Genomic DNA, 14,281 nt, shown 5'->3' on the forward strand with positions numbered 1-14,281 from the left:
TTTGATGCAGAATGGTGGAGAATCGATATAGAAATCGTTTAAGATATAGCCATCGCAGTGGGCGCTATAGGGGAAAACCCCATCTTCAGGGGATGGGTCAGGAAAAATAGACAAAAAATCTGAAAAATATTTTGTGTCAGGATTTTGATGCAGAATGGTGGAGAATCGATATAGAAATCGTTTAAGATACTCCGCTTGAGAATCGGATCAGAATTGGGGAAGTTATAGCCATCGCTGTGGGCGCTATAGGGGAAAACCCCATTTTCAGGGGATGGGTCAGGAAAAATGGACAAAAAATCTAAAAAAATTTTGTGTCAGGATTGTGATCGTTTAAGGTACTCCGCTTAAGAATCGGATGGGAATTGGGGAAGATATAGCCATCACTGTGGGCCCTATAAGGTAAACCCCATTTTCATGGACCCTATAGGGGAAAACCCTATTATCAAGGGATCCCATCATGAAAACCTTAACCCATTAACCTTATCCGCAAGGGTATATCAACTTCGGCTCTGCCCGTAGCTAGCTTTTCTTTCATGTTGAGCTTAAATTTAAGGACCTGCTTGGCTACCTACCGCTTGACAAATTGACGCAGGATATCCACATCGCTCAGGCTGTCCACAGGAATGGTGGGCAGCTTGCCATCGGCCTGTTGCTTCTGCTGCTCCTCTGGCTGCTGGATGAGCTCGTGCGGAGTCACCGCGTAGGCATAAAACTGGTGCGTACGCAGCAAGGAGATGCCGATGGAGGTCACAAGGCCCTGGAATGAGGAGGAGCAGAGAAAGGGGAAAGTAAATGGAAAGAGCTTTTGGGCTGCAGACTGACAAATGGCCAGCCGAACGTCACTTACCAGTGGCACTTGGAACTGGGCCAGCTCCTGGCCGGCGAACTGCAGGCGAGCGTCCCCGTCGCCTGCCAAGACCCTGCCGCTGTCCTGGGACTCGATATCAATTTGCGTTTCAATCAATTTGGCCAGGAAAATCGCCTGCGGTGCCGGACCCTTGTTGGCGCTGCCCTTCTCCAGGCGATGGCGCTGATAGAAAATGGTATCCTGCAGTATGCAGCCAGACACACGGTCCAACAGTGCGAGTAGTTCGCAGCGAGGGCCCGCATCCGAGCTGGCGTTTAGGTCCCTCCAGACACGCGGCTGCAACAGCAGGGCATCCACGGTAGCAAGCAGCACTCCCAGTGCATCCTGTTCAGACTCTTGCCGCGTTGGCTTTGCCAAAATCTGTTTGACAGCCCCGACCAGCCAGTCCAGGTAGCCCAGCAAGTGGGCTAGATGCTCCTGGCGCAGCAGGTGCTCACCCACGAACTTCTCAATCAGCCGGGCATCGATGTACACGAGGGCTGTTTGCTCCACATTCCGTACGCAGGTCACCAGAGCGGCGACTGCCCTGGCAACGTCCAGTTGCTCGGCATTGGGTGGTGGCGACTGTTCTGCTGTGGCCACCACCCTTGCCAGGAGCAGGGAGCAGGACACACGCGCCAGCGGCGGCGGTTGCATGTAGTTGATGTGCGGGGCGTGCTGAATGCACTTCTGTCGAAAGGCAGCCAGCATGGCGCCCAGAGAGCCGGCAATGGCATGCCGCAGTATCCTGGCCTCTTGTACCGCCCCCAGGCTCCGGAGCAGCCGGTTCAGCTTCGGCTCCGACTGAATCTCTAGGAGCAGCAACATCAGTTGCTTCTGCTGCTGGGGTGCATCCTCGTGCTGGGTGGCGAATTTGATTAGCTGCGTGGGCGGGAAGCAGAATTTTGTCAAAGGCAGGAAAGGCAGAGTGGAGGTGGAAAAGGACAACAAATTAGCTGTGGCAGTGCCATAATGGCCGAGTGCTTGTCCCATTTACCTGAGCAAAGAGCCAGCTCTCATCAATTATGCGCGACGGCGTTGCAGTCTCATTGTCCTGGCGGCACTCCAAGTCCTTCAGACTGCGATGGGAAGCAATGAAACATAAATAAAAGCATCAAGGGATATAATGAGAGTCTGTTGATCCGAACTTTGAGTACTTCTCTACTTTCAGTTCATTGTTTACTTTGGATTTGAAAAAGATTTGAGTAGGGTGGATGGAATGTTTTAAATATATTGAGAGCTTATTGGGAAGCTGGCTCATAAGAATTGGTTTTCTTTAAAAAAAAAAAAATGGAAAATCTACAAAGGGATGGAACTTTAGCAATACTCTTATTGACTTAATTATTTTAGAATAATTTTCTTTATAACTGATACACCCCCATATTAAAAATCCCCTTTGAAAAAATATTTGCTATTTTTCTCGATGACTAATGACGGGAAATTACTTACAGCAGGGTTCGCAGGGCGTCCTGGTCGTCTCCCCCGGCCAGCTCGCCTTCGACGAGTCGCTCGTAGATGACGTTCCTGGTGGCATTCCCGCTCTGGGCGGTCAGTCGCCGGGCCATTCGCTCCATGGGCAGCTGCAGAGAACGGTGTCCCTCGTGCAGCTGGTGCAGGCGACTCAGGAGCTGCAGGGCCTGCAATATCGGTTCCGCATCCCCGCCGTCGGCTTCTCCAGGGGCTCGCCGCTCGGTGGACTCACAAAGACGTCCCAGTAGCCGGAGGACCAGGCGAATGGATTGCTGTGGCGAAAACACGACGAATGAATGGCTTTGTTATGCAAAGGACTTTCGCAACTCACCGGCTTCAATTGGGCCGCGTTCCGGAGAAGGGCCACCTGCAATAATGAGCCGCACTCGGGACGCTCTTGGCAAAGCTCGCAAAGGAATTCCAAGTGGTCAGCAATTAGGAAATTCAGATACCGGCCTTCGAACAACTGGCCCACTTGTTGCGCGCTCCACTCACAGCCCTGCAATTAGTGGACAATCGTGATTTGCTTAAGGATTGGGTTTGGGGCAAGGGTTCGGTGTGGAGATGGCCGGCCTGGAGTGCTGCCGGGTGCCACGGACCATTAGCCAACAAGTGGCGCATGTTCGAGTGGCAATCAATTAAAATTATGCCCCGCCATGAACGGTGCTTAAAGTAAGTCGTTGAATGGCAGTAGATTTAACTAACTAGCCACATGGTCAAGATTCTGTCATTTTTCTCAGTGTACTTACCACGTTAGGCCGACAGATTTCGCGCAGTAACTCCCGCAGCAAGTTGCGTCTTAGTGGCAGTTGGGCGGCCTGCTCCAGCAGAGCCACAGGCTCCTCCAGTCGCACGGACAACGCCAATCTCTGGCAGGCGATTAGAACGGCATCCAGCGATCCGGGTACACCTCGGCGGGCAACACTCATCAGCAGCAGGCTGTAGTATTTGCAGAGGAACTCAGATTCGGCGAGGACCAAGCGGAAGACCGACTGAAGGGCATCCTTGTGTCGGGAGCGACAACAGACGTTGTGCAGGGCGTTGACAAAGCGGCTGGCCAGCTGGCAGTAGGCGTGGCTGGCAGCCGAGGACAGTCCTGTGTCCTGGGCCATTATGGTGTCCAGGCAGGAGAGCAGCTTCTCGCTGAGCACTTTGGCAAAGTAGTTTATTTCGCTGATGGTGGACCGGCAGACAGAGGCAGCAGCCCTGGCAGCTGCCGCCGCCGAAGATGTTGACGGCACCTCGTCCTGCCATCGAGAAGGTCCTCCGCCTGTCGATGGCGTTAGGGCCGCCGCCTGCAGCCTACGCTCGGCCGTTGGGTTATTATTCAAATAAAGTTTTATGTGATTCACTAAATAAATTTCCTCGGTTTTAAGGATTACGTTCGCCAGCATAACCACGGCCAGAGCCAAATCACCAAAGTTGCCGACGTCCTGGAAAATATGTAGGAATAGGAACAGGAAAAACGAAAAGCGAGTGAGATGCAGGGAGCTGTAAGTTCGTTGGCTGATGACTCCTTTCGTTGTTGACCGCCAGTGCAGTAAAGTGTGAAACTTTGCATAAATTTGTGTGACAAAGTTGCCAGAGCCAACATCACCATATTTTCCGGCAGTAATTAGAAAGGATGCCCCCCATCCTCCGTCCGAAAAGTCCTGCTCATGTGGGCTGGTGGCGAATGCAATTCCATTTGCGCCTTCTGCCTCTTGGCCCGGACCACTGGCTGGCTGGCTGGCTGGTGGTGCATTTTAAATAAGCTTTTTTCCCCGGCAAACACCCCGCCTCCGGCTCCGCCTCCGCCTGCCTTTCCCAGTCAATGTTTACACGCAGAATGTTATTTAAGTTGCGGCGCAATTTCAATTTCAATTAAAATGCAGGTGCCGTAAACTAGTCACACGCCCCCCGCCCACATAAATGTGCTCCTATAAAAATATACATTTAAAATATACACATATTCGAGGCAAGGCAAGGAGGGCCGAGCTTAATTACTCATGCCACCTGAGCGGCAAAGTCCCTGTGTAACTCTGTTAATTCCTCCGCCCCACGGCGCACTTCTTTTATTTTGCACGAGTATTCCCAAATTAAATAAACGATAATTAGTTAAAGTTTTTAAGCCGAGCGCATAATTTACAAGTTAAATGAGGCTGAATTGCCTTCGGCCATAAAGTGTCAGATGGCCGTTAATAGGGGCGACTAACTCTGCTAGACCGGTGGATGCAGGTGGGCTTCACTCGCGCTGAGACTTCACATGCAATCGACTGCCTACGCCAAGGACCAATACCCACCCACTCACACAGCCAGAGGAAGGTCCTGTCACTAATACTGGCGAGCGAGACTGTGTAATTAAGTTGGTTTTAACTGTAGCATAACGGTTGACTGGTCTGAACGGAGGGCCAAATGGGGCGATGGGAGAGCTTGGGGCGTGGCAGCCCTAAAGGCACGCCAGGGCAGGAGTTCATGCCAGCCGGGCGACCCGACAGTTAATGCATGTGTAGCTTAAATGCGCATTAATAGTTGAAAATGTGCGGCGTTGAAGCGTAGGTATTAAAAATGTCACGTATACGACATGTGCCACATTAACTACAGTGCCACATGGATCAGCAACACCAGTGGCAACAGCAACACCAACACCAACAGCAACAGCCATACAACCAAATAAAAAATTGCCCCGTAACTGCAACTAAGTGCATTCGTGTGTATGTAAATACGGAAGGGACGGGCAATGACAAATCGTTGATGAGCTCGCCAGGAAGTTTGAGGCAAGAAGGTGGGGCCTACAGGTGTTGTTGTACAAGCTTTAGTTGCAGCTACATACATAAGTAAGGAGTGTAAGCACAACACAGCAACTCTTTGGATGAAAGCATATGTTTGTCATCCAAGAGATGGCACATCTCTGATATGCCGCAAATTTAATGTCATTGAGATCAATTGGAACTTAAGCACCAGTTTGGTCGCACGTCCGCCAGTGCCATTGCCATTGCCGGCAAACTGGGAGCTGAGAGTGTTGTAATTTGTGGCATTACTTCAATTATATTATTAAGTGGATGCCACACAATCCGAGCGACACCTACTCAGGCCATTCATATGTCATTTGCATTGGCAGATTGCCAAACCGAGCCTCCGACTGATAGACAGATTCGTGTTCATTTGCATGTCGAGCTGGATTTTAAGTTTCTGTCTGAAGTCATAAATATTACAAATTGCCCGACGCCTCCGAGTGCAAGTAAGTGCAAGTGCAAGTGCCAGTGCCAGTGCAAGTGTGTGTGCACATGAATATTTAAGCAGGTATTGCGAATATTTATGATTTCAATCGAGGTGGTTACCGCAGACAGGCAGACAGACAGACAGTCGGACAGACTCCGGAAAGTGCCCAAGGGCAGGGTCTTAATGCATGCCGTAATTGAAGCATTGACGGGCATCTGCGAATGGCCTGAGTGCTTTGTCAAGTTTTAGGCCACTGCATATTTCATCGCTCACCTGCTCGATGAACAGCTGCAGCAGCTGCAGGAATCCTTTGCTGTCGGCAAGGACATAGTTTTCGTTGTTGCGGAAGCAGCTCTCCACCAGCCGCAAAGCTCCGGCGGAATGCAATCGCCACTGCTGCGTGCACAGGCCACGGCACAGTGCTCCGTACACGGCGTCCGCATCCTGAGAGCCGTGGTATGGCGGCGGGGACTCCGTAAGCTGCCCACTTCGCTCGAACAGCAGCAACAAGGCCAATACCTGTTGACTTGGCCGGGCCTCGATGAATTTCTCCAGCATGCCCAGGACCACTTCCCGCTGCGTGTCGAGCTCGCGTCGTTGCGCCATCAAGGCCTCTCTAGTTTCCGGAGTGGGGGTCGCACTCAACGGGCTCTGGCATGCCGCTCGGCCGGAGTCCGCGTCCAGGGCCTCCTCCATCTGGCTGTGCATAAAGAAAAGCTCGTAGCTCAAGGTCTTGAGGGCCAGCAAAGCGACATCCCGCACGGATCCATTCGCCAATAGGTTGTTTGTAATGCTGATAATCTTGGGAATGGTGATCAGCTGGCGGTCGCTTTTGTGGGTCAGTTGGATGAGGAATCTCAGCATCGGGGGAACGATGATGAACGCATTCCTGGACACACATAAGGAATTTAAATTTAAGGAATTAATTAACGTTACAATTATCCTACAAGGCACAAGCTGTAACTACTCACCTATCTATACCGCCTTCTATCAGATCCAAGTTACTTAGTATCTGCTCGAATATTACATTCTTGGAATCCAATATGCTGTAGGTAACGTTCAGCTCCAATAATTGGGAGAGCAGCCGCAATATGGGCGCTTGAATAAGCGCATTGGATTTCATGAAGAGCTGTGAAGACAAAGGCGGGGCCAGCAAAGGGAAATAATATTACATGAAGGTATACTGGAGCCGGGAAAATGGTGGCCATTAATAAAATATCAATGGATGCACTCTGAAGCCCCTCACATAAACTCCACACACGTAAAAGATTAAAGGCCACTCTTCAGGAACGGGTAGTATTCGTGTCTCTGCATTTTTAATCAAACAAATTGGCTACAACTAAAATTAATTAGCCATCGGTGGGTTCTCTACACTCATCGAAATAATTTAATGTTTCATACTATTTTAGATATTAAGTCTAGTTTTAATGAAGGATTTAATGATATCTCCTAGTAATATTTTATAGATGTTTTAAGTAGAGATGTATCCATGATTTTGGATTATAAATATCTGTTATTAGTATCCCCCTTTTAACAAAAGTGTACTCACCGTCAGACAGTAGATGACCAAAGGCTCAAATAGCTTTATAAGCCGAGCGCAGTCGCCCGCGGGCGGAGCAGGTGGCTGGAGGCCTTGGACAAAGAGCAAACCCAGGGCCTGGAGTGGGCCAGTATCAATTGGTTGCCCACCTCCTGCCCCGGCTCCTGCCCGGAGTTTTGAATTTATGGTTGGCAACAATGTGGAGCCGGCGCCATGACCCCTGCCCTTGGCCGCAAAGTAGGGACGCACGAAGGCAGAGTCCTGGCCATCGACATCGCCATCGGCCGGCTGCACCACCACTTGGCTGGCATAATTTTGGCCGAATAAATATTTCAGCAGTTGCCGCAGACATGCAACGCACTCGGCGGGTGCATAATTTATGAGTTTGGTCAAATAGTGGAGAATTTCTTCGATTAATTTTAGCTCCGGCGGGGAGGCGCTCGGCGTGGCCTCCAGGCAGAGGCTCAGTGCGTTCAGGGAGGTCTTCAAGAGACAAATTAATAAGCTGCCGGCCTCGTGATTTATGGTTATCTGTGGAAAGAAAAGCGAACGAGTTGCTTAGTTTGTTGATGGTGGATGGTGGGTGTGAAGTGGGATTGAATGGGATGGGCGAGTGCTAATGCAACTCGGGCATTAAGTCAGTCAGCTGGGGAGAAGTTTGTGTTTGAGCTGCCAGTGGCAAAAGTCAAGTGAAGATGCTACGCTGGCTGCATTTCGTCGCGGGCTGAATTTTTACAACTCATTGCCATTGCTGCGGCACAGCCCGAAAGTGTTGCATATAAAACGTTGCATTGCGTTGTACGTGCAGCAGGAGAAGGAGATGGTCCTGGTCCTGGTTGGTGTTCTGGTTCTGGTTCTGGAGTTGGAGCTGAAGCTCTGCGGGATCCTGCCAAATCTCAGTGCACGTGCCGCGCAACTTTTGCCATTTCGGCACCACCAACACAAGCACCCGGCAACCACCAGCGACTTAATGGCGGTTGCTCGCACTGCGAATCAGCGAGTCCGTGGCGCGACTTACCTTGTAGCTGTCATTAGCACCTCTTAAAATGTTGTAAAGTTTCATGTAAACGTAATCGCCAGCAAAGTAACCCAGAGCCTGGAGCGATGCCCCCGGCGTCTCCCGTCCGCCGCTGCTCAGGGTGAAGAGCTCGCTCTTGGGTGCCTTGGAGCTGGCAGAGTGGGCCACTGTGGGTGGGCGCTGATTGGTGACCAGGTGGAAGTAGATGTTCAGCATCTTGACGCTGTGACGCAGCAGAAAGTCCAAGTGTGTGGCATTCGGTGATCCGGAGCTCAACATGGCACCTGGTCGGATAGATGAATGAATACGGGATTTAAGCCGTATTAATGGCAAATTAAGTGATCCCGGCTGGGCTAATTGTGTTAAAATGCAAACGAGCACTTAAAATTATACAAATGCCGCGTAATTGCAGCTCACAAAATTAAAAACGCATTAATGGATTTGCAATTGAAAAATGCACGATTCAATGGCATTCCTACAGAGCTTCCACACAGAGGGCAGCATAAAATAATGTGGAAATAAAGCACGAAAAAAATGCATAGGTAACAAGCGGAAAACGCTTCAAAGTATGCTATGATTTATATGCATTAATTAATATGTGCGTGTGTGGCATTCCCGCGGATGTGTATGGGTATCTGTGTGAGGCATGCAACATTTCAATTTATATGTCAACAATGCACAGCGGCAATAAGCAATATAAATTTGTATACATATATTTGTAGTGGCAAAGGAAACGCCGTTGAAAAAAATGCTATTTACAAATAAATTAAATTGAATGCGCATAAATATTTATAAAAATTAAGTGTTAAGGGAGCCATTGAGAGAACCCCTTCGGGAGGCCAGCCGGCGGCCCTCGATACCAGTTCGCATTACATTTGCTAATTAATTGAAAATCGCGCACAATTGCAGCGAGACGACGCCGTTCTTCCGCTACCGATTTATATTTATTTATCGGCCATTTCAACTGCATTTAAGTTTTTTGTTGTTCGGTTTTATTCTTTTCTATACTGGCGCCAGGTCAACGTTCGATTGGCAGTCCTCACGAAAGGTAAGTAGATGGAATCTCACTTTATTGAAAGCTCCAAACATGCACGGCAATTTTGATGAATGACTCCCCCAAGCAGTTAACATACATTACTTCTAATTAAGTCTAGAAAAGCTTATGATTAATGAATAGAGCCCAACAATTGAGCTTAAAATGGATCCAATTATCAGGCCATACAAGCCATGACCAAATTAAACAATATTTCAAAGGCTCGGCCATGTTTTAATATGCAGCCTGGCCAACAATGGCATTGCAGGTGGTCCATGCTTTAAGCCATAGGTTAACTCGGAATTACTGAGGCAGCAATTAAAGGATTTTCATGGGATGTTTGTTTTGGGTTCTGGGCCCCGAATCGAAAACTATTTGCATACATTTTGGCAACTGTCAAAACTTATCATGAAGCGCACGCGAGAATGTCGGAAAGCATTTGGCGATTTTGTTTTCAAATCGATGTCCAGATACGCCAGGACATACACGCGACTGCAAAAACACACACTCACGGCTTAAATATTAAATTGTTGAATGTGGAGTGCTGGATATGCAAATTGTAGTGCGACTTGGAAAGGGGACAGCTGGCGCCACTAGCACAGAAATTGTTTAACATTTAATGGTTTATTAATAATTTAATTACTTTTTGATTATGGTGGATTACATTAGCGCATAGCAAATACGCGGCTGGCATGATAAATAATAGAGAGCCTGTCGCCATAGCCATAGCTATAGCCCCTCGCCCGAATTTATGGCATCCTAATGCATGTCGAAGGGAGTCCGGTCGGTATTTGGCGGTCGTGTGAAATGCACTAATGAAATTGAGTTGAAGGTTGGTTTTCCCTTTTGTGTTTTTTTGCCCCGTGATGTAAACATTTTTGCAAATTGAATTGAAATGTTTATTAGCGAACTATTTGCATTACTGCTGCCGGTGTTCTCCCTGTTATTTTAGCTGTTGAACTTTTTTAGCCGCACTTTGTAAATGGTGCCATGAAAAATTATTAAAATAATAAGTTTGGCTTTTACATTGTGCAAAAAAAAGTTTCATATCATTAATTTATATTTTATTCAATTCAAAGCGGAAATTTAATGCCAGGAAGGTGATTATCTCCTGGCAGATGGGCGTAGGTGTATCTCATTTAAGAGTATATGTTTGTTTTTTAACTTTTAGTTAGAAAAAAAAATTAAAGCTAATTTCTCGCCGTTCTTTATTAAATTTAAAAACAACATACATATACCCTGCCCGGGCCCTTACACCGCGGCATGAAAATATTTATGCAAATCTATTTAATGACAAACAATTAATTAAAATGATTTATGCAAACGTTTCCACAGCATTCATTACACAATAATGCAATTAAATATGCAGTCTGAGGCTAAAAATTACAGTTTTTGTAATTTCTCTTAAATTAAATTAGCCAAACGAGCCGCAAATCGGATACCAGCCAGCGCCCGACCGACCCTTTTCAATTATTTTCTCCGCAAATCGGAAATATCGGAAACGCAGTCAGGCTCGCAAGACAAATCAACAAGCTCGTCGGCGATGTGGATGTGCATTCCAGCCAATATTAATATTAAAATATTTAGGGGCCTGCAAGGATACATCCTCCCGCCCGTTTAGCCATCGCTGACCCACTTACCTGCCATTAATTTGCCCAATACATCAATCAAATCGTTCTGGCAGCTGAGGTCCGCAGCTGTTGCATTATTGTAGTAGGCATAGCTGATGCAAATTTCGACGAAATTGAATTCCAGCCAGGCCTGTTGATAGTCCACGAAATTGAAGTGCCTCAGCAGGAGTCGCAGGGCGTATATTATGCCGAGCTGTAAGGGGAAATGACACCGATGGAAATGGCATGAGCTTGAGCCTCGAATCGATACAGTTGATTTCGATTGGTGGCTGGCTGGCACACAAATATTTACCTGCAAATTTTTATCATTCAGCGTCATCAATTTATTTGTCAAGCGATACAAAACTTTGGCCAAAACTTTTTCCTCCTGCCCGATGTGGCGTTGTGCGGCAAAAACATGCCCCTCGGCGATGCCAATTCCGTAGCTGCCATCGAAGTAGGCCGACGCCGCGAAGGCTGACGCTGCCGCTGCCGACGTGGCACTTGAGAAGGCGGAGGCCGAGGCTGAGCCAGAGATCGAGGATGCCGATGATGGGCCGCCCATCGACAGGAGGGACGTGCTGCCTGAGTCCGGACCGGCAAAGGAGGGCAGTGCATCCAGCTCAGCCAGCGGCGGCACAATCGTCGAACTGGCCCGGAATAAATTACGCAACGTCACGGACATGCTGCCAAATATGCGATAGTCGAAAAAATCCCACAGCAAATTGAAATTAGTTTGTTGAGTTTCCACGCTGTCGTTGTTGCCATCGATTTCGACTCCTCCATCTTCTGGTACATCCTTGGCCAAAGACGATGACGATGACGACGATGGTGGCTGCTCCTGGCGCGCCGTTTGCATTATAAAGCGGCAAAGACAGCAGGCGGCGTGCTCTCGCACCCGCGCATCATCGTCGCCGAGCAGATGCAAAAGTTCAGCCAGGAACTGTGCCTGCGAGGAGAGCAAAGTGTTTTTGAGTTAGTTGACGGCACGTTGTAAATCAAAAAGTGAGCCAAGTTTTCATTATGCAGTTTGGCAGTATCGGTTGGCCGTGCAGATGCGGTTTGGCTTGTTGATTTTCCGTGGGCCCCCAGCCACACTCGAAGGATATTCCAGAAGGTTTAAGTTAGAAAATATAGGTAAAGGTATTCAAGACTTGGAAGTTTTCAGACTTGTATTCGAACTATTTTTCGAGTGTAGGCCTGTTAAAGATTCCGCGGAGCAAACGCTAAACTTTGTGTGCTCATAGACAACCATAATTGCAACTACGATTCGAATCTGAATCAATTGATGGGGAGAGCCTGCCAGTTAAGCTCTTTCCGTGCTTTTACATTACTTTGGTATTCGAATTCAGTTTGATCCGTCAATCGTATTTCTCGATTGTTTGCCGACTCCTTTCTCAAGTTGATGTACGTACGTACGTACGCTCCTCTTCACTGTGCCATTTAGCAAATTGCTTAGCTTTGTCAAAATAATAAATAAACAAATATATATGCGAGCGCCGCAAAAACCCTGACAACCCAGAAGGCCCCCCGAGCGAGAGCTGTCAGCCAGCCCGTCATTCCGTCAGTCAGTCGGTATTCGGCATTCGGTATCCGGCATTCCGTGGGATGCGCTTCACAGTCTCCTGCAGAATGCACAAAGAGCCCGGCCACACACTTGAGTGCACAAATGTTCAATAAGAGTTGTCAGAGGAGCAGGACTCGAATTGCTTTCGAGGAGAGGCGAAAACACACTCGTAAAATAATCTGCACAATAAACAAGCTGGCGAGCGGCGGACTGCCACAGGGCCCGGCTGTAATAAGACGATTTAGCTGCTTACCTCATAAGTGCAGACAATGTCCTCGCCCTCCGCATCCTGGCCAGCATCCAGGCAGGCATCCTTGGACGACTGTTGTTCCTGCCCCAGTCGAATGTTGGTCTTGTTGCAGCAAGGATGAAAATTTGCGTAGTACGACCGCAGCAGCACGTAATTTAAATTCGAAATAACTTCGGCGTATTTATTCTGGACCAGCCAATATTTATTGTGATGGCACAACCGAAGTTTGCTCAAGAGCAATTTGGGCGAGATGGCAAACACACAAACCCTGAACGACGGGTCGCTCTCATTACCAAACTGCCCACTACCAGTACCGCTTCTGTTGTCATTATTTTTTTTAGACTTTTGCTCTTGCTGCTGCTGCTGGATGCCAGTCGATTGCAATTGGAAATCATTCAAAAGAGCAGTCAGTAGCTCATCATTATCAGTGGCCATGGAAGAGGTCTTGGCACATGTCCCGGCATCGTTAGGACGCCTTTGTTGCTGCCGTTGACTGCTTAAGGCATTATCCTGGTCCTTTGCAAAAGTTTGTTGGCCAAATGTTTGCGCCTGGCCCGGACGCTTTTGTTGTCCACTTGAATGTCGCTGCAGGTCCGTCTCCTGCTGCTCCTCCTGATCCTGTCGGTCCAGCCTCTGTTGCTGCTGCTCCTGATGAGCATGATAATGACATGGCGGCTCTGTCAAATATTTGGACACCACATGCGGAAATATCTTATCGAATGCATTCAACGCTTGTATAACCACTGTATGGATCTCGTCCTCAAAGCCCTGCAATAAGAGTGAGGAGGAAAGGAGTGAGAAACTTTTCGGCTAAATTTCTTTATACAGGATCTCAAGAACAGGCATAAGGCGATTCGAGTTGGCTCGGCCAAAACGAGACTTGGTCGGGCTAAGCGAATTTGTGTTTTATTGTTTGCACAAGCAAAAACTTTTCCACAATCACACAGTGGCCAGCTCTCTGGCATCTCCTCCTTTCCATCCGGGCATTCATCTGAGAGTGTGTGCATTTTTAACGAATCCCTAACAAGCTTTTCCTTGCTCCAGACCCTGCCAAAAGGGCTATTGTTATCAAAGTTGCTTTGCCTTTGGCCCTGGCTTGGCCTGCTCTGGGGAAGATCCTCCACTATCTATGTACTGGTGGGCTCTGGCCACTTTTTTGACTCCAATTTCTGTATGCTGGCAAGTGCCATTGAGACGGATTTGCAGCCATTATGTAGAAGGCTTCTAATGTGATTTTCAGCTAGCACGTCGGGTTGTCGTCTGTAGTTCGTCGTTGCGTCCTCATGCCATTCTCGCTGCAACAACATTGCATAATCAAATTGCACTTTTGGGGAGGCCAGCATAGCCGGCAGCAATTTAAATGTTCGGCGCTGGCCACTAAATTATTGAATTCAATAAGAAACCAACCCGCACCGGAGCCCCAACTTACTGCCACGGCCAATCCCCAGACAGAAATCAATGTGCAACTTATGCGCACATCCCCCATCCCTCCATCCGGAGCAGGGAAAGGGGTATGGAAAGCAGCTAGCAAGCTGAGATGGCAACGGATGCGCTTCTCCCTTTAGGGGCATTTGCACTTGCACATTGCGAAGGCGATAAGAATTTTCTTTCTTATTTTCAAATGAAAAACAACCAACCACACATAAAATGCCTTCGGCTAAGCTCTGACTGCAACTGGGAGATGGAAGTGCAAGTGGAGCTGATGCTGGGACTGGGGCTAGTGCTGGTGCTGGTGCTGGTGCTGG

General features: G+C 48.3%; 1 protein-coding gene across 1 annotated transcript in view; it reads right to left on the bottom strand.

Annotated features, from left to right (window-relative positions):
* htt (huntingtin) overlaps positions 1–14,281 on the bottom strand; it is a 39,271-nt gene that overhangs the window by 13,343 nt on the left and 11,647 nt on the right. The window contains exons 9-21 of the mRNA XM_017237316.3: positions 12,540–13,304; positions 11,033–11,668; positions 10,750–10,933; positions 8,077–8,360; positions 7,068–7,589; positions 6,490–6,647; positions 5,792–6,407; positions 3,067–3,750; positions 2,649–2,816; positions 2,297–2,589; positions 1,845–1,926; positions 848–1,729; positions 573–757 (exon numbers count right to left, since the gene is read on the bottom strand). Coding sequence (XP_017092805.2) covers positions 573–757; positions 848–1,729; positions 1,845–1,926; positions 2,297–2,589; positions 2,649–2,816; positions 3,067–3,750; positions 5,792–6,407; positions 6,490–6,647; positions 7,068–7,589; positions 8,077–8,360; positions 10,750–10,933; positions 11,033–11,668; positions 12,540–13,304 — 5,459 coding nt within the window. The remainder of the gene's footprint in view (positions 1–572; positions 758–847; positions 1,730–1,844; positions 1,927–2,296; positions 2,590–2,648; positions 2,817–3,066; positions 3,751–5,791; positions 6,408–6,489; positions 6,648–7,067; positions 7,590–8,076; positions 8,361–10,749; positions 10,934–11,032; positions 11,669–12,539; positions 13,305–14,281) is intronic.

The sequence above is a fragment of the Drosophila bipectinata genome, chromosome 3R (assembly GCF_030179905.1).
Source record: "Drosophila bipectinata strain 14024-0381.07 chromosome 3R, DbipHiC1v2, whole genome shotgun sequence".
Classification (NCBI taxonomy): domain Eukaryota; kingdom Metazoa; phylum Arthropoda; class Insecta; order Diptera; family Drosophilidae; genus Drosophila; species Drosophila bipectinata.